Source organism: Prorops nasuta, unplaced genomic scaffold (genome assembly GCF_024137725.1).
Source record: "Prorops nasuta isolate Cenicafe-Biocafe unplaced genomic scaffold, Cenicafe_Pnas_1.2 PNAS00008, whole genome shotgun sequence".
Taxonomy (NCBI): domain Eukaryota; kingdom Metazoa; phylum Arthropoda; class Insecta; order Hymenoptera; family Bethylidae; genus Prorops; species Prorops nasuta.
In genome coordinates this window covers 6240326-6259200 of record NW_027116805.1, presented here as the reverse complement: position 1 = coordinate 6259200, position 18875 = coordinate 6240326, and the positions used below count along the sequence as shown (strand labels likewise).

Sequence of the window (18875 nt, the reverse complement as noted above, 5' to 3'; positions counted from 1 at the left end):
TAAAGGGCAGCGTATACCTAAGTTGAGAAAAAAGCAAAATTTTGACACGTAGTGATTTTTCATTGGCTCTCACAAGTCATTATTTTCTACGCTATGAATTTTTTCTGGTCATTGAAACTTTAATTTTAAAAATTTTATGTCGATTAATGTGTTGCAGTGTCCAAAGGATAATCAGATAAATTCTGTTCCAGAAAGTATGGCTTACAAGCGCTAAACATGTTGCAGGAACTGATCAACCGATAATTTAGGTGATGCGGGACAGGATGTGGGATAAACAAGTCAAAATTTTCCCGTATTCTGATTTGAACGCAAACAAATCTCTAGCCTTTTTAAACTGTGGCGGTCGTATTCAGTAGTCGTTCTTCCACCTCGGCCGCCCTTATCAGTTGATGGTTGACGGGTAGTAGTACGGGTATGTACGCAGTGTACGCACTTGGCATCCCTGAATCCTGATGCGTTGGTGACCCTGAATTGTATTTGGCGAAACTAGGCGAAACTAGCGGCTAGCGTGAAGAGCGTCGACAAGTGTCAGTGTGAGGTTAGTAAGTGTCGATTAGAACGAGAAAAAGAGTTTACAGTGTGAATAAAACGTTAATTATAAGTGACAAAAGGTTGATTTTTTTACTATAAAACCCAATACTTATAATGGCTTCATGGTTAAACAATATGGAAAAATTTAAATCTTTATTAGCTGTCACTGGTTGTGCTGTGACTATGTTTGTTGGAGTATCTATATATAATAAAAACGAAAAGTTTTATAAAAAAGTAGCAATGCCAATTATTCATCTCTTAGATCCTGAAACAGCACACAAATTGGGTATAAAACTATTGAAATGGGGCTTGGTACCCAAAGGAAATACCACAGATTCAAAGTTGCTTGAGACTACATTATTACGAATGAAATTTAGAAACCCAATAGGGATGGCTGCTGGATTTGACAAGCATGCAGAAGCTGTTCAAGGCCTGTCCAATTGTGGTTTTGGTTTTGTAGAAATAGGTACATTGATTTTATTTATTTTTAAAATCTTTAAACGGATGGTACATTTTCTGAGTGAATATATTTTTAAATCTTTCTTATGACCATTTTGACTAATAGCAATATATTTAATAATGAAAGTCATAACAAAGATCTTATGCTGCTTAAATGGTGTTTGGTAGTTTAAAAATGAAACATTAAAGTATTTTAAACTTGTTCTTTTTACAGGATCTGTAACACCTGAGCCACAGGAAGGTAATCCAAAGCCCAGAGTTTTTAGACTTCCAGAGGATAAAGCAACTATTAATAGATATGGCTTTAACAGTGAAGGATATAGTATTGTATGGTCTCGGCTAAAAAAACTTAGGGAAGCAAAAGAATCTGATATAATTATAGGAGTAAATTTAGGAAAAAATAAAAATACAGAAGATGCTGCAGAAGACTATGTGAATGGAATCAAAACATTTTCTGATGTAGCTGATTATTTTGTTATCAATGTTTCTAGCCCAAACACACCAAACTTACGAACTTTACAAAGAAAACAAAAATTAGAAGACTTACTTGCTGCAATAAATAAAATAAGAGAAAGTTCTAACATTAAGACACCATTATTTTTAAAGCTAGCCCCTGATCTGTCTAGTCAAGAAAGACAAGATATAGCTGATGTTATCCAAAATAATAAGACTAAAGTTGATGGACTAATCCTTTGTAATACCACTATTAATAGACCAAATTTGATAAATACTAATTATGAGAATGAAACAGGTGGTCTTAGTGGTGCCCCATTGAATTATATTTCTACAACAATGATTTCTGATATGTATAAAAGGACCAAAGGTACTATTCCTATAATTGGGGTTGGTGGAGTCTTTTCTGGAGAAGATGCATTAGCAAAAATTAAAGCTGGTGCATCATTAGTACAACTATATACCTCATATACGTATTATGGCCCACCAATAGTGTCAAAGATAAAAACAGAATTAAATGATTTATTAAAAAAAGAGGGTTACAATTCTGTTGCTGATGCCGTGGGTAAAAATAACATAATTAAATAATGAACTGCACTTTCTGTAAGTAAAAAAGCAAGTTGGTTTAAAATCTAAAACAAAGTTCTGTGCAATATTTCAATCTAAGTTTTCTATAATTCATAAATTTTATAAAATTATGAAATTTTTAATTTTTATCCAGCTTTTTTGAATATAAATGCTCTACATTGAGCAGACGATTATTTAGTAAACTGGCAATTTGTAAAGAACTACATTTGTAATAATGTAAATAGTATTTTTGATATATTTTATAAAAATTTTATAATTAACTTAAATAAACCATTTTTTTACTTGCGCAGTTTGATTTTTACCTTTTAAAAAATATGTTTTATTTGTGGATTCTTCTATATTCGAATATTCCAACGGCACGTATTTACGGTTTTAACAGTTTTTATATGAATGTTTTTCAGTGCCTTCCGTGTGTAAGCATGGATTTTGTTATGGCCCGATCATTTTCACTCTCAATAAACTAAAAAGATTCGTTGCTCCAAACCGTTTTCATATGCAGATCTTAAAATAATGAAAGAATTATTTGATATAATTTTTGTTCAATAAATGAAGTTACTTGGCAGGAAGTTATCCAAAGCTAGCACAAACAATATTTTTATACAAGTTTTGGAGTCTCATTTTATGAAATTAAAAATGAGTTTTCTCTTAAATTCTTTGTGAATTCTTAGAAATTTTTAAAGTTATTAGAGCAGTTTAAAAAAGTCTAATTTTTCGTTTCACACTAAAACTCCAAAATTAATATTTGGACAATAAATTGGTGTTTTTGTTTAGAGACAAAAGATCTAGGTTTACAGACTTGATCCTTCACTGTTAATACTACTCGAATTAAAAAGGTTTATAATATTTTATATAAATGTTGAAAAAATTGTACTATTTATATGCTACATATATAGCTATCTGAGCCTTCAAAAAGAACTTACAGTAGTAGGAAAATTATCTGAAAAATGAAAATAAATACATTTTCATTTGTTAAGCACATACTATAAGTATGTAATTTTCATGATGTTTGTTCTTTCATTATCTGATTGATAGGCATGAACAATCGTTAATTAATTGTTTACGTCACTTAAATTATGTATTTCTAAACTGTTGTGCCTTATACTAAATAAATATATTTTAATAGCTATTAAATCGCATTGAATTTCATATTTAATTTTTTTCAAACTATTGAAACTTATAAAAATAATATTAGTCTTGAAATTTATATCGCTTATTTAGGAGAGTAATTTATTTGTATTATTTGTCTCTGCAACTCTTTTAATATTAATACCAAATCCGATGTTTCCTTGGCTCCTAAGCAGAATGATCACCCACTATCATTCTTTATTCTTTAAAATTTTCTTGATTTTAATTTCTATGTAATCTAAATGAACATTGAAAATTCGTTTAATCAAAGTATTCATTTGTTTTTTTCTTTCTATAATAGTAATATTAAAGAAAACTACAATTTCAAAAATATATTTTTTATTATAGTTCAAAGACTTATCCACTAAGTTACAAAAATCAACAACAAATAATATAACAATGTGCTAAAGTTTACACTGAATCATTTAACGTAGGATTGAGTTCGGTATAAAGTAGCGAATTATAAATTCTTAAATAATATAATTTTAAGATTTCAATGTTTAACAGGATGTAACAAAAAGAATTTACAATTTAAAAGAAGACCGTTCGCATAATTTATCTGTATAATGTGCGATTTAAAAGTAATTAATATTGATGCAGTACCTATTTTTCATATTTGAGTATTAGTCAAAATGCTAATTTTTATCAAGCTTTATCTCAGTATCTACAAGACTAATTAAAATGTGCATATTTATATGTTAAAAATATCAGACAATTCCGGAAACGGTTTCTCCAATATGCTCTCGTTTAGTTACATCTTGTGATAATATGATAATTTCGGACAATAAAAATGAAATTGTACATATATTGTATTCTAAGTACATAAAATTTAAGGTTTTAAAAAACTAAAATGTCGAAAAATTCATATCATTTTAATTTACATAGACCTTTTTTACATTTCGGTCTTAAGGTACTTCTATTATCAAACTAAAATTTCAAAATAACATTTAATTTTTTAATACGTTCGCGACGTCGACGAATTTAGGTTTAAAAACCCTTCACAAAGTGTACGGAATAAAATCAAGCGTTCACACGTATACATGACCAACGCGCGCTTAACTGATTAAAAATGAACAAACGCTATATTATATTGTTTCGCTTTTTTTTTAATATTTGGATTCGTGACCCACACTGGTGGGCGCGCAAGTCCATAAAGCAATAACAAGGGTGACCCACCGGTGGGTCACAAAGTCGCGAACGTGTTAAATAACGTGCAGACGGTGTAGTTTGAAATATTAGATACTTATATCTGCTAAAAAAAGTAGGAATCGAGTTACCGATCATATCTTTGAAATAAAATTAAAGCAGTTTCTTTATATCGTACTATAAGAGGAAGATTGACGAACTTTAAATTTTGAATTCGAAGAATTAATTTAAAATTCTTAAAGTAATTCATAATAAAGACAATAGCCATATTAAGCTCTATTTAAATTATAAAAGTAATTTGAATAGCTCGATTTTATATATTTTCTTGATTATATTATGTAGCAAATCGAATAAACTTATGACAAATTTAATTATTCACTAGCAAATTTAAAATTATTAATTATTATACTTTCTTTAAAGAAATTTATACCAATTTTTGTGTGACGCTCCATTTTAGCACCTATAAATCCTAGACAATAGACGATAAAGCTACTTAATTTAAACCTTTAAATAATGTTTTTCGCTCTTTTCTTCTACTCCAATGATAACTGAACATACATAAAAACAGTCGAAAGAACATAAATATTTATTGTAGAAAGTTGTAAACGAAAAAAGTTTAAATACGACGATGTTTTCGGAAAAATATATACCTCAAAGGTTTAAGAAGTATAATTAGGGGTGTAAGTTTCATTAATCTATATTAAAATTAGCATGTCATCTGTAAAGTAGTTCATTAATTTAGTTATTTTTTTAAACCAAATTTCATTAAAATAAAAATCGGTGGGTTGTGCTAATTACTGATATAGTAGCCATACACCAAGCAATAAAACTATAACTGTAGGCCACGTAATAATAACCAGTGATGCATGAACACGTCAAAATAACCCGATACCTAAAATTTTAACTTTGACAATTTTTTCATTATAAAAATGAATAATTATTATTCATTAATTGTATGTATTCTCAAGATAAACACGAATAAAGCTGGTATATCAATATTGTGGATAATTACTCATAATTATACAATAGAACTTTATGTAATACTATTCACTTGATTGATAGTATAATGTAAAAATAATTTACCTTATATTATCAATCGTTAATGTTATATACCAATCTAATTCAATTCATTCGTGACTTCTGAATTTATTCAATGGATGCAGTAAGTAATCAAGGGTCAAGGGTAAGGTATGTAGTTGCAAGGATATACTTAAAACTAGTTATAGAATTGTCATATAAAAATCTCAATAAAAACAACGAATCTAACAATATAATCAGATGAACATTTTAACTATTTCAGAGTACAGAGAATTTATATCTTATCTCTTGAATATTATAACAATGATCACTGTTACTCATAAATATAAATCAGACCAGCATTTTAGTACGTTTGATATAAACCAGCTGTTTCGAAAATTTATATTTTTTAAAACTCGTGCTGCACTATTTTTAAACATTAAAAGAAGCTTAATGGAATTTAATGAATAATAGCTCGGTTGTATATAGTTTGGGAGATGTTTTTAGCACGACATTGCACAAGAAGTTTGACTACGCATCGATTCACTCTGAGCAATAATTTCGTTAAAATCAACTTTGAAAATTTTAAACAATTATTTATTTGTTTTCAAGAAAAAACAAATTATTCTTTCTGCAAGGGGCAAAATAGAAGTTTTCTGAATTCTCAATCCAAGCCTCGTTATATTTTTAAAATTTAAAATGGGGACACTTTTCGCCTGTTTATTACTGCAAAACAGTTGTTCAGTATTGGCAGTAAATTCTAAAAGGCAGGCATAGGCAGGGCCGCTCATGTTACTAAGGATATTGCGTTAAATAGTTGGATAATTGGTGTGACGTCAGGTCAATGACAAGATAAAGTGGGACCCTATTGTATCATGCACTTTGATTCTTTTAAAGTGTTCAAAACTTTAGCTAGTGCAACTTTGTATTGTAGTTGATCTAGCGTTACAACAATTATATTATTTATTTATGATTTACAACACTTTATCCTCGCATAAAAAATAAGAAGTCTATATATTATATTCACACGAATACTGAATTTTCTGTACCTTTTCTATAGGTCCAATCTGATACGTAGTATTAATTCGTAAGGGATTCTAGCACGTTTTCATTGACATTTTCGAACATGTTATTACTACACCTTCGTTGCTAACACTCCTTAAGCAACATCTTCGTAACATTTCCTTCCATTTACCACTGGGAACAAATTCTTTAACCTATTCAGTAATTTGGTTTAATCTCTCTTTCGAGAAGATTAATAATGGGTTAATTGTTTTTTTCACTAAATGTGTATAAGGTAACTTTGGGCATAATGTAATTGTAATTTTATTTTTTTTTCTATTTTAGATTGTAATAATTTAAATGTTTTTGCAATCATATTACAATTACATTTTTATTTATTTTGGTATTAGGGAATAAGAATTGAAGATTTAGCACGAAGAGTTTCGGTAGTGTACATTAGAATTACTACTGGCCATATTGAACTTTTAAGGTCATTGAACCTTAATAAATTTCAGTCTTATATTCAAATGACTACCATGAAAGAATTTCATTCAAGTTCCGCGGCCTTTCCCATAAGCATCCCATTGTGTTACTGTATCAGTTAGTATTTGATTACTTCAAAAATGTATATAATAAACAATCATTTGTCAAAGGTGAAACGACCACTTGAGTTAGTTGGACAGAAAATTAATTTTTTTATTATTTAAAGAAAACTTCTTTGCAATATGCTCTCTATAATAATTCTTTTTTTTATAAATTAAAAAATTCTGTTTAAAGATATTATTTATTCTATTCGTACTATTTTTCATACTTTATATGTACATTTATAATACTTCCTTTTGTTTTTTAAATGCATATTTAATATTTTATGTTTAAATAAATGTAAGAAAATAAAACTTTTCATTAACTAAGAAATAACGTGTTGTTATGATAAAATTAATTTTTTTATATTTTATATTGGTGTAGGTTGCGTGAGTGTGTGAAAATAGAAAGATATTATCCTAATTTGGTGTAGAGAGTGCGAGTTAAAAGTTTTTCAAACGTAATAGGAGGAAATGGGCACAAAAGAGCCGTATTTTGTTCAAGTGCCATCTTTATTTTTTGCGAAAATACTGTATGCTGATAATTTTTGTAAAGTAATATAATAGGGAAGAATCGCCAAAAATTAAAGATAGCTCTATAACAAATCATTAACGATTGTACCGCGCTAACTGAATATTTGTTCAATCATCATCTAGCAAACGGTTCTCTAATGTTCACTATAAAAATATATTTCTGTAATGTATACAATAAGTAATCTTGGTCAGAAGAATATATAATTTACTTTTTTCACTAAAATATTAAAACCCTCTTACTAATATTTTTAGTAAACTTTGCATTTTTTATCCTTGAGATTATTGCAGTAAAATCGAAATAGTTATAAACTTTGATCTTACTAAATTCCAAATAAAATCTCTTGTCAAATTTCATGGAACATTTTTCTTATTTAAAAGCTAACTAAGACTTTTTTTTAGATTATTTGAACTATATAAAAATAAATTTCTTTAAAGAATATCATAGATTAATTTTGTGCAGAATAATATTACTTTAATTAAATGCTATAACTTAATTGAAAATATATATTTTGTGTGATATACTATATCTAAAATACAGGTTATTATAATATTCACACTCTTCAGTTTAGGGATGTTATCCTGAACATATTTTAAAATTATCATCCTTTTATTATTTTATTCGCTATGTGCACACCTACACGTTGGCAGTCAGGTAAGAATGTGTAGCAATATACATAAACAAAAAAAGTCCGGCAAAAATGACAAAATTTACCGACAGTCAGCGCTGATATTATGCATATGCATCACTACACATTCTTACCTGACTACCAATGTGTAGGTGTGCAGATAGCGAATAGTCAAGTGAGTATTAATTTAGTTACAAAGATTTTTAAATTGTGAAATATGCAACGAGAAATGACGTGTTTTAAGTCACATATATGTTTAACAAATTTAGAAACAACAAACTAACAATTATACAAACTTGACTAAAAGATAAGTAGGAAAATGAAATTTTTATTATAGGTTTAGGAAAATGATTAATTACTAGAATCTAGCAATCTGCACAAAAATGTGTAATCATTAAATTAAAGCAATCAAATTTTGTATTATTAATATGGGCAATTCTTGCATTTGAAAGAATTTTTAAGTAAGTTTTTTGAAATTAAACTTTTGCTAGTAATACTGAGCACAGCATTTTTCTGTTCACTAGAAGGATGTACTATAAGTTTACATTCAACGAATCTGTCTATGGAGAGGAGGGAGGGAGGGAGGGAGAGAGAGAGAGAGAGAGAGAGAGAGAGAGAGAGAGAGGATAGGAGATAAGTTTGTATAGATCATAGCTGCTTACCAAGTAAACTTACTACGATGGTTTGTGACGTCACATTAGAAAGCGAGAGCTATGTTCTCTGAGTTGCCTCTCTCTTTCTAAATCTAGTTGACTTTTCTTTTCGATCAGATTCGTTGAATAAATAAAAATTAGCTCATTCCTAATGAAGTAATAGTTTTCCTAAACTCCTCAACAGTCGAGAAAATATGAAAATTTTAAAAATTAAAATTTAAATGTAAATTAACTTTTCCCTCCTTTCATCGATAATACTTTTTTCTATATTTTTGGAAACTTATGTATACAGGGTTTAATTTACCGTAAAATTTTAAAGGAATCTTTTCTTGAGGATTTTCTAACCATTTATAATTACGTCATTAAATAGCTTCTCTCTTTTATTTCCAATATAAGTACGATGGATCGATTTTAGTCTCACGACTTTATCACCATTGTATAGAGGTATATATTTTTTAAATGATATTTAACAAATATGAGTGTAAAAATGCATACATGGAATGCAACGCGAGATATTTTCTTCTGGTCAGGGATATAGGAATCTAAAACGCAAGGGAGATTTTACTCAACTCAGGAGCCTTTTCTAATAGTTTACGACGGAAAGAAAATAATGCATTTAAATATCTGATTAAAAAGAAAAAAACATTAGGTTCAGTGAGCCTAAAAATGTTAAAATACTACATTTTATGAATATTAGAAAAATTTCATAGTGTTTGCCATATGTTTTAATTTGAAAAATTAAATGTCAAAATTTTCAGTCATTACTTCAATAATGCATCAAATATCACGCAATTGCGATTCAAGTAACTTTTTTCACACTGGTATAGCACCAAAAATATTGAAAGATTATCTAAAAATATAGATTTTAAACGTAGGAGCCCTCGAATCGTTGTATAGTTTGGTTGCTGATTACCTTTGGAAACATAAGAAAATATGATCTTTTGGAATTTTTAAATTTTATCATGCAGTTTTGAAACTGCGAAGGTTTTCAATTGACCAATAATACTTTCTTTCAGAAATTCACGCCTGATGCTCATAACCGTAACGCTGAGACGTTGGCTAAAGTAAGAAAAGTGAAACGTCAAAATTTACAGTCGTAATCGTTGCTACACAATAACTCCACGTTATTCTTGTTGTGTATTTTAAGATATGCTTCATACAATATAATAATAAAAATTTAAATTGAATTTAAACAAAATTGAATGTCTTACTATTTCATGTGACCCTAATTAAAACAAGATATTTTGTTAAAATATATATTTTTAAATTCTTCGTTCTTTATACACGCGACGATTAAAATGGCTCACCCTATACGTTTAATCCTTCTGCCTCTAAGGAAACTAAATAAAAATAAGAAAATATAGTACCTCTTAAGAAAGACGAAGATGGCTATAGTAGAATAGAAGTCTAACAATCAAAGTGTTCTTAAGTAGCTGCATTCACCTCGCGTCTTTGCTTAATGGTTACCGTGCCTTGTGCTACGTATTTCTAATTCCATGAGGACAAGTATAAAGGGTATACTAACAAAGCATATATACAGGGTGAATATTTAACATGTCCATTTCCAATATTTTGCCTACGATTAATTTTTTAATCATTTTTATACCACAGATTTTACTCGTATTTGGAAGTAACATAAATATTGGTTTAAGAATATAACGATAGATATTGATAGCAAATATTAAATTCTGACTAATTTTTATTTACAATTAAATATTCTATTGAAATTTAGATTTATGAGTGATGGATCCTCTTTAACAAATTAAGTTAACTTTCAGTCCTATAATAGCACAAAATTCACACAAATCTAGCATTTATCTCTCTATCATACTTCCACTTTTCCTCAAGTACAATATTACACTTTCCTTGCAAACTCTTAGCACCGATGATAAAAAATATATCACTGGTAAAATATTAATTTACATATGCATAATAAAATTTCACCCTATAATATATTACTTTAAAAAAGTATATAAATATATATTAAAATTTGTGAAATAGAGTTTTTCACGAATCAACAGATATATAGAGAAGATATTTTCTTACCGGTCCTCCTAGGAAATCGATATCAAACGTAGAAAACCTATTGACGCGGTATCGTATTTTTATAGGTTTATTTGCCTCAACTGTACTTTCTGCAATTTCAATATACTGATTTTTATTCTTTCAACCTAGATTAACCTTGCAAAAAGTGCAGAAAAAATAGTTTAAAAAAAACAATCTTTATATTCTTCATATTTTTCACGCTAAATGATTATTAGCGCAGCAGATGATTCGTTCCTATTTTATTTATTGTTCAAATTTTAGATGTAAAAAATTGAAAAAATCGGTAATTGAATCATTATTTCTGCTAATTCCTGTTTTAAGTAATATATATATATATATATATATAAATATAGACCACGAATGATCCATTTTTTATTCAACCTAAAAGAGAGTTTGACTTTGTTCGTTAAACAGGAATCGCGTGTGAAGTTATATAGTTTACATTCAAGCATAATGCAGTAACATGCTCAACTAAGTGCCAAGAGAGGCTCGACAGCTAAGCGAGACTTTCGAGTCTTTTTCTCTTCGTATTCCCTTAATTTAATTAGCTTTCGTTTACCCTTACTAATTTTTTTCATAGGAATTTCAGTTGTAACTAATACTGGAATATTTAATTCGTCCTGCTCCAACATCCTTAGAGTTTCAAAAATATTTCTGGGTTCAGTGACCTTTTCTGCAACACTGCCATTTCTATTCGTATAAACCACTGACAAATGGGAAAAACTAGATTTAGGTGGCGAGGTTATATCTGCGAAATCGCGGAAATTTGCGAAGAAGTCTCCGCTTCGAACCGGTTGGGGTTTCGGATTTCCATAATAGTTTTGACGATTACGTTTGTCGTTGTTATAATAAGGATTGAACAAACTTTCGTTAGCTGTGTATCCATCCTCCTCTTTCTCCTCCGGATAATAAGTGCCACCTCGAATAACACCAAAGTTTCCGGATCCCAGTAGCGATGGTTGAACGTCTTTAGTCGTGTACGTTGCTACCGTTTGATAGGCATTTCGATCACGTTGAAAATAGCCTAAGAACCTATTAGGACGATATCTTTGTTGCTGCTGCTCCAAAAAGGAAAGACGATGCTTGGAGAAAAGTTCCGCGAAAGATGGAAACAAAGTTTGACTTTCCGTTTCCGCGTTTCTAACTTCAGCTTCTTGCTCTCCACTCGTAAGAACGGTATCGCTATTAATTAATTCTTGATCCTCGGATAAGGATAGTCCAGCTGTTGTCTCTTGCTCTGTTTTTATGACTTCTGTTGGTTCCATTAAAATTTCTGAATCGTTGGTAATGTTATATTCTTTTTTTTCACCCGAAGCTGCAGCCACTAAATCCTGAAACAGTCGTTAAAACTGGTTTCTCATTACTGAATCATTAAATTAACGTTGATAGGTGCAAATTTATATCATCGTAGCAATGAAGACAGAAGGTGTGGAGTTTTTAGAAAAAGCACGTTGTAAAACAGAAGAGAGCTGTATTCGTTCCCCGTTTCTTCAATCAAATGCTTATTTGCAAAAATTAAAAGAGATTTTACATATATTATAAAGTGTGTGTAGTATATTATTAATAAGAATTTGTTTATATAGGGTTTCCTGGTGAAAATAAACTTTCACTTTGAAAAGAATTGAAATACAAAAAGAAATTTCTCAATGGAGGTTTTGTATAGGAACTATTATAGAATAATGAAACCAAATGAGAATATTGTGTGGGGAAAGAAGAATTTTTATTATGTTTATGTCAGAGCATCATAATAAAGTGAGCCAGGCATGTGTATTTCGATGAGTGTTTCTACTTGTGATTAATTAGTAATTTAAAAAAAAAAATGCATGAAAATGCAATACTCTATGATTCCCACGTTGGCTTAATGCAAGTTTTTGTGCAATACCTGAAATGCTATGTAATGATAAAGAAGATGTTTAACAAAGATTCATAAACAATTCCCTGGAGGAGGAATAATAATAAGAAAGCACATCGAGTTAAGATCTAGTGGAGCCTAAGCATGATGGTACAGTAGATAAGATTTGCAATGCAAGAATCTTTGTCTTCGATACCATCACGCCTTGCATATGGTGCATCGACCAACGTGGAATGTCATGTGGAGGCCAGAAATCTGCGTACGTGAAAGAGGGACACACTTTGAGCAGCTACATTAAATAATGAGAGTGGACTAAACCTCCTGGAGAAATCACTATAAAAAAGGTATTATACTATAAGGAAACGATAGTGAAATTTCACCCTTCAAGCTAATTAAATTGCATCCTGTTTTAGCTACAGTTTCTCCATATAGCAACGAATGGAAGAGCAAAATATAATTTTTGCATCAAGTTGAAATGTAATTGTTATCTATTTAAATTCTTTGAGCTTATTATAAATGTGGAAAGACTGTTTTTTTTGGTAGTGAAAAAATCAAATTTCTGTGAATGTCAAAAGTATTTTAATATAAGTTTTACATATTTTTAAAGCGGAACCTTTTTTAAATGTTTTTTAACCGTACATTTTCATGTGGAAACCCATACTATAATATACAAACTTAATATATACATTTCTTCCTTCAACTGAAAAAATAACGATGAAAAATTATTAATTTTGTTTTCTTACATTGTATTCAGCTTTGTCTTTAAATTTTGGTTCCGCATCTGAAAAAAAAACAACGCTCTTTTAATTTTGTTATTTTTCAAATATATTTGCGATTAAAATTAATAGATGATAGTAATCCAGTAAAAGTTTTATGCAACATAATGAAAGTAATAATGATAAAATACTGCAATCTAACAAAAGCCTCAAGTCTAATACATGTTATAAAAAAATGACACGTTTGACTCAAATCAAGAAGCATGGCGGTATCCCCGATGAAAAGTAATTGCAAATTACTACCTATTGTTACGCCAGGTTAAATCAGGGCCTGCTTGCTTTATGTATTTCTTAAGAAACGATTGATATACTTGGAACTTTGATATAAAACAATAAAAATAATCCAAGTCTCAATTTCTATAAATATGACCAAGAATTGGGTAAACCGTTTCAAACAATCCTGAAATATAAGGTTACGCATTTCAAGTCGATTGTTTCGATAAACATCTAACGTTATATTTTATATATAAAGCAATTCTTCTTTTTTTATTATATAACAATCCCATCACAACCCTTATATATTTTATTTTGCTTACTTTAAAATTAAATATAATACATGCAATATCTGATGAAATTGAGCTTTGTGTAGTATATCATATAAAGCTATAAATGTTACTGCTGGTAGCCACATTTAAATATATTATGTAAATATATTGTGTGCTTATATATAGATGGAAATTGAATAATTGATTAAATTAAAATGAAAGAATAGACTGTCTGAATTGAGTAGCAAAATAGTAAAAAAAGTGAATGGTACAATGAAGTCATTAATGGCAAAAAGTACGTTTTCACTTATTTATACGTTGTTTGGTATGTCAGCAGCTAACTTGTTTGATTAGTTAATAATGTTGAGCGACATCGCAATATTGTGCACTTAGGTAATTACAAAATCGATTAATTGTATTATTTCTCGTGTCAGAGTAAGGGAACATTTTCCTCAACCTACTCTAAGAAAAATATTCAATTGCCACTTTGCAGCCAAATTCGTAAATTTTTAGTTATTCAGATTCGTAAGTTGCGAAATGTGTGACGTACATGATGCGCCTACGTCACTCTTTATGGATGACGTGTAATGCAGTGCCGCCACACTCGAAAAAATAACACATACATAGCCATTTAAAAAAATGGTCAAAAGTATCAAATAAATCTTTAACATTAATCCTGTTGGTCTTTCTTACTGCTTTTATGATTTTTCACAAAGTGCAGAACAATTTCTAATAATTTTTGTTACAACATTCTTGTTTAATATTACTCTTAAATCATTATTAAATTGTTTCAAATTCAAAAGATGATGAATGTAATGATATGATTATTGTTGTCATACATCCTTGAAAAATCCATAATGTACAATAAAAATAGGGTAGAATAAACTAAAATTCAATAGAGCATCTAATTCAAAATAAATAAACTATTATAGTATTTTAATTTAAGAAGAGTAAGTAGTAATAACTATTAGGTGAGTCGCGCAGTTTTTCTTATTAGTGGTATCTATGTTATTAAAGTTAAGTGGATAATCCATCATTTTAAAGTTACATATTATCTTCGTATATGAAATTATGCCTTTGCACTACGAACAGCTTAATTAATATACACTAGCAGATAGAACACTACTAGTGTAACAAAAAAAAATCACCAAATAAATTTTGTCACGTGTGTGGTCTATACGGTGTAAATCTAAAAATTTTATATTTCAATACATATATTTAAGGCCAACATTTAAGAGAAGATGTCCCACATAATTCAGTTTCATCTTTTCTTTAATTTAAGTGAAACAAAACTATATAAAGGGATATTGCAGACTACAAATGCATAAATGATAAGTATATTTGAACAATTTTAAGCTCTGAACAGGAAATTTAGTTTAATATACCCTATATCATTTATAAATAATCTGACTTTAAGATCTTCAAAATAGCATATTGTATTGTTTCGATTAAAAAATATTTTATTATATAAAAGTTAAATTATTAGTAACAATTTTAATTATCAAAAAATTGACATAATAAAATTATATATAAAAACTATTTTTTCATATCTATATAAGTTGGTATCTATGTATAATATGATACTGGAAGAAATCTCTCTATCTCTCCTTCTTCCTCTCTCTCTCTCTCTATTTCACTCTCTTGCACTGACAGTTTCTCGACCGTTGCGCGCTCACTGGCAACAATCGGAATTATTTTCGTGTTTATGTTCACTGTTATTATTTATTAATTACAGGCCTGAATAATACGACTAAATTTTATGTCGGATTTTTGTCTCTAGACTTATTTGATTCCTCATGAATTCATCTATGGCAGAAGCTTAATTTATTTTATAATCGTTATTTTTATACTATTTTATAAAATTTTTATTTGTGCCTTGTATAATACTGCCATTTTTTCTTGTTACGCATTTTGGCGATCTGCAATGTCGGTATGCATGACCCACTTAAGGGTATTCTCCTAAAGAGTTTACTTTCAAAATTGATTTTATTCGCGTTTTTTATTGATCAGAATAATTTTTTAATTCAGTTGTATTCTGTAGATAGATTTTTAGTTAATTTTTTCTTTTAATCCGAAGATTTTTATGGATTTATTCTTACTTTATAAATTTTACATTTACTGCTAATTTTATTATCACACATATATTAACATTATACGCAAGAAAATCTTGTGTTAAATGATTCTATTATTTCATAATCAAAATTTCCTTTTAACAAATATATAACCATACGTGATATTCCAGAAAATATCCAATGTATATACAATAGTTTCCTGGTCAAGTTAATTAATTTGATTAACTTAAGTTTAATGCATTGAATTAATTATTAAATCTAATGCAGACGTAATATCTTTAATTTTACAAGGATTCCTATAAAATGTTTAAAGCAACGTAACAGACTATTTATGCAATTGCATAAATATTAAATTTTAATAGTACTAAGTTCATTAAACTGAAATACGAGTCAACAATATCACTGACCTGGGTTATATTGTTTCTGTGATGGGTATCCAAAAATAGTTTCAATAAACAGTACTAATGTAAAAATGTTTATGAGTTCCATTTTCCACTTCATCTTAACTAGTCCCGTTAAAATATTCCGATGAAGAAAAGAAGAGGATAACTGTGCAGAGTAACTGCTTTGTTGCGTATTATTCACCTTTTAGAGCGCATCAAACGTATTCTTTCGACGTAAGGTGCACGGTACACGTTACCAGCAGCGTTAGTTAAACTTAACTGTAAGATACGTAGCAAAGATCCTGAAGCTATCGGACTTCACGCTGGTGTGGAGAGCTGACAACCACTTTCACTGGTTATATACATGGTGTACATAGAAATATTTCTTTAGAAGAGGGGAGGCTTCAAGAGTATTGTGGATGGCAAGTGCTGATTATCTCTTTGCAACGAATCTATCTAGCATTTGTTTCAAATTCAAGGCACCGTATGTTTTCATATTGCGATTATAATAGCTTATTATATTGGGTAAAAGCTGAAAGTGAAATTAAATATTAATTATTCTTTTAATTAAGATCATCGTACTTCGATCATTGTGCATACGATTCTATTGCTCCGTTTTACATACGTGTACGATTAATTTGTTGAATTATTAGTAGTTTCTATAGCGATTTCTTTTCTATTTTTTGTATTAAAAATATAACTTTGTAATGCAGAATAATGTTGAGTAATTAAACGGATACAATAGTTTATTGTGTTAAGCGAAAGAGTTGACTTGCAGAAAAGATTAAATTTCTACATAGGAAACTTAATATTGTTATTAACTATTTAATTTTGTAACATAATAAAATAATTAATAAAATTACAATTAAAAACTAATGAAATAATTTTGTTTAAATTATTAAATTCAATGGTATTTTTAAAAGAATATTTTAATACGGAACAACATCCAGAAAAGGAAACACAATGGTTTTATTGCATTTGCCTTAAACATATTCATGGTGGGATAAATAAAGTGACGAAGAGTAATAATAAATATCAAACAAAGTCCTAGGTAAAGATTGTGCAGCTTGTGGGACTCTATCAAATGGTACCATCTTATTAGTTGATTGCATCAAAGCTGCGTCAAGGTTACCTTAGATTTTTTCAACAGAGTCAGGCATTTACATATAGTAGACGATGAGAAGACGAATTCAATGAGCTGCACAAATAACATTGGAATAAAACATTGTATTTGAAATAAAAGAATTTTATTTTCAACACAAAAGTAATTTAAAACGTCATAAAATTATTTTTATATTTTTTCACTTTCTTTGGTATTTTCTCCACTTACCATTTTATTACTTCGTAACACTTTACTCGTTTCACGATATATATTTTAATATAGAAGAAATAAAGAAAATAATTCTTTTTAGAAAATTTATACAATTATAGTTAAATTTTTAAGAGTTGCAACATGGATGGTTCTGATTCTTATTGGATCAACCATGTCCGGAAGTTGTAAACGCAGTATTAGCCCTGAAAGTTATATTACAATATCAACAGTTTATGGAATTCTATTTTAACATTTTAACTGTTAAATAATCATAAATGCTGCAATTGCTTAGTGTAGTAATTAGCACCAAACTTCAACTCTCGTTGGTCGATTATTGTTGACCCCAAAAAGCTTTACGTGTAACAAAAAGACAGCAATAAATTCTAGACCCCACTTATACATAAACAATATTTTTTGCTACTACTATTGAAAGCCTATTTTTACATTACAAAATTTTAGAATGTCAGTAAGCTTACAACAATTTATATTGTAACATATACATATACCAGTGAAGCCGAGAAACGAACAGATTTTATGTTGAATACTAAACGTCAAATTATACGGGGGCCAATAATTCGGAACAAAATTAATAACAGGCATTATTAATACAATCTAACAATTGGTGATTTATTAATGAAAATCTCGCAAGCAGTGTTTGCCACTCTGAGTTTCACAATACTCTTTTTTCCACATGAAAAATTCCACAAGCAATAATATTGACGAAGTAAAATGATGACACTTTCATCAAAGGTTTGCCAACAACTATATATATAAAATGATTATTTTTCTCAGCCTCGACAGTTGCTAAAATTGCCTTCTCTCTCTTTCTCGGTATGCATGTGTTATAAACGTTATTTTTTTAGATATTCTTCGTGGATAGAAAGTAAAAATTTATTATAACCAGAACATGTTTCATGGTAAAATGCAAATTCAGTGTTTAAAAACAAAAGGAGATAGATTCATCTCTCGTGATGAGTAATATTTATAATTTCTATCTCACGTCGATCTGGACAAAAGTATAGATATACACCATCGTGTTTCTCCTATTCTATATAATGTAAATTATGTTTCAGTTTATCTGCTTTTTAATATTTATTCTGTAAGATTAGATACAATAATTAATATTATCAAATTGTAATTAAAATGATTGTATTAGCTAAAGAATAAAACACAGAGGCTGCAATGCTTAAGTATAATTTGCGAAATATCGTTCAAGTAGGAAATAGTAAAAACT

The 18875-nt window shown here is 29.0% G+C and overlaps 2 protein-coding genes across 4 annotated transcripts; one reads left to right on the top strand and one right to left on the bottom strand.

Annotated features, from left to right (window-relative positions):
• The first annotated feature begins 398 nt into the window (after window positions 1–398).
• On the top strand, window positions 399–3157 carry Dhod (dihydroorotate dehydrogenase 2). 3 transcript variants are annotated; one of them, XM_066729858.1, is made up of 3 exons: window positions 399–538; window positions 794–997; window positions 1205–3157. In XM_066729858.1, exons 2-3 carry the CDS (start codon window positions 898–900, stop codon window positions 2029–2031), a joined length of 927 nt encoding a protein of 308 aa, XP_066585955.1. In that variant the 5' UTR covers window positions 399–538; window positions 794–897; the 3' UTR covers window positions 2032–3157. The 3 variants fall into 3 exon arrangements, with proteins under 3 accessions (XP_066585955.1, XP_066585956.1, XP_066585954.1); XM_066729859.1 differs by lacking the exon at window positions 399–538 and adding an exon at window positions 575–716; XM_066729857.1 differs by lacking the exon at window positions 399–538 and having other exon boundaries at window positions 627–997.
• A 7447-nt stretch (window positions 3158–10604) lies between these two features.
• Window positions 10605–16638, bottom strand: LOC136775787 (uncharacterized). Its single transcript, XM_066730861.1, has 3 exons — window positions 16354–16638; window positions 13357–13394; window positions 10605–12092 (listed from the first exon to the last, which is right to left on the bottom strand). The coding sequence occupies exons 1-3, from the start codon at window positions 16445–16447 to the stop codon at window positions 11229–11231; spliced, it is 996 nt and encodes a 331-aa protein (XP_066586958.1). The 5' UTR covers window positions 16448–16638; the 3' UTR covers window positions 10605–11228.
• Window positions 16639–18875: the final 2237 nt, after the last annotated feature.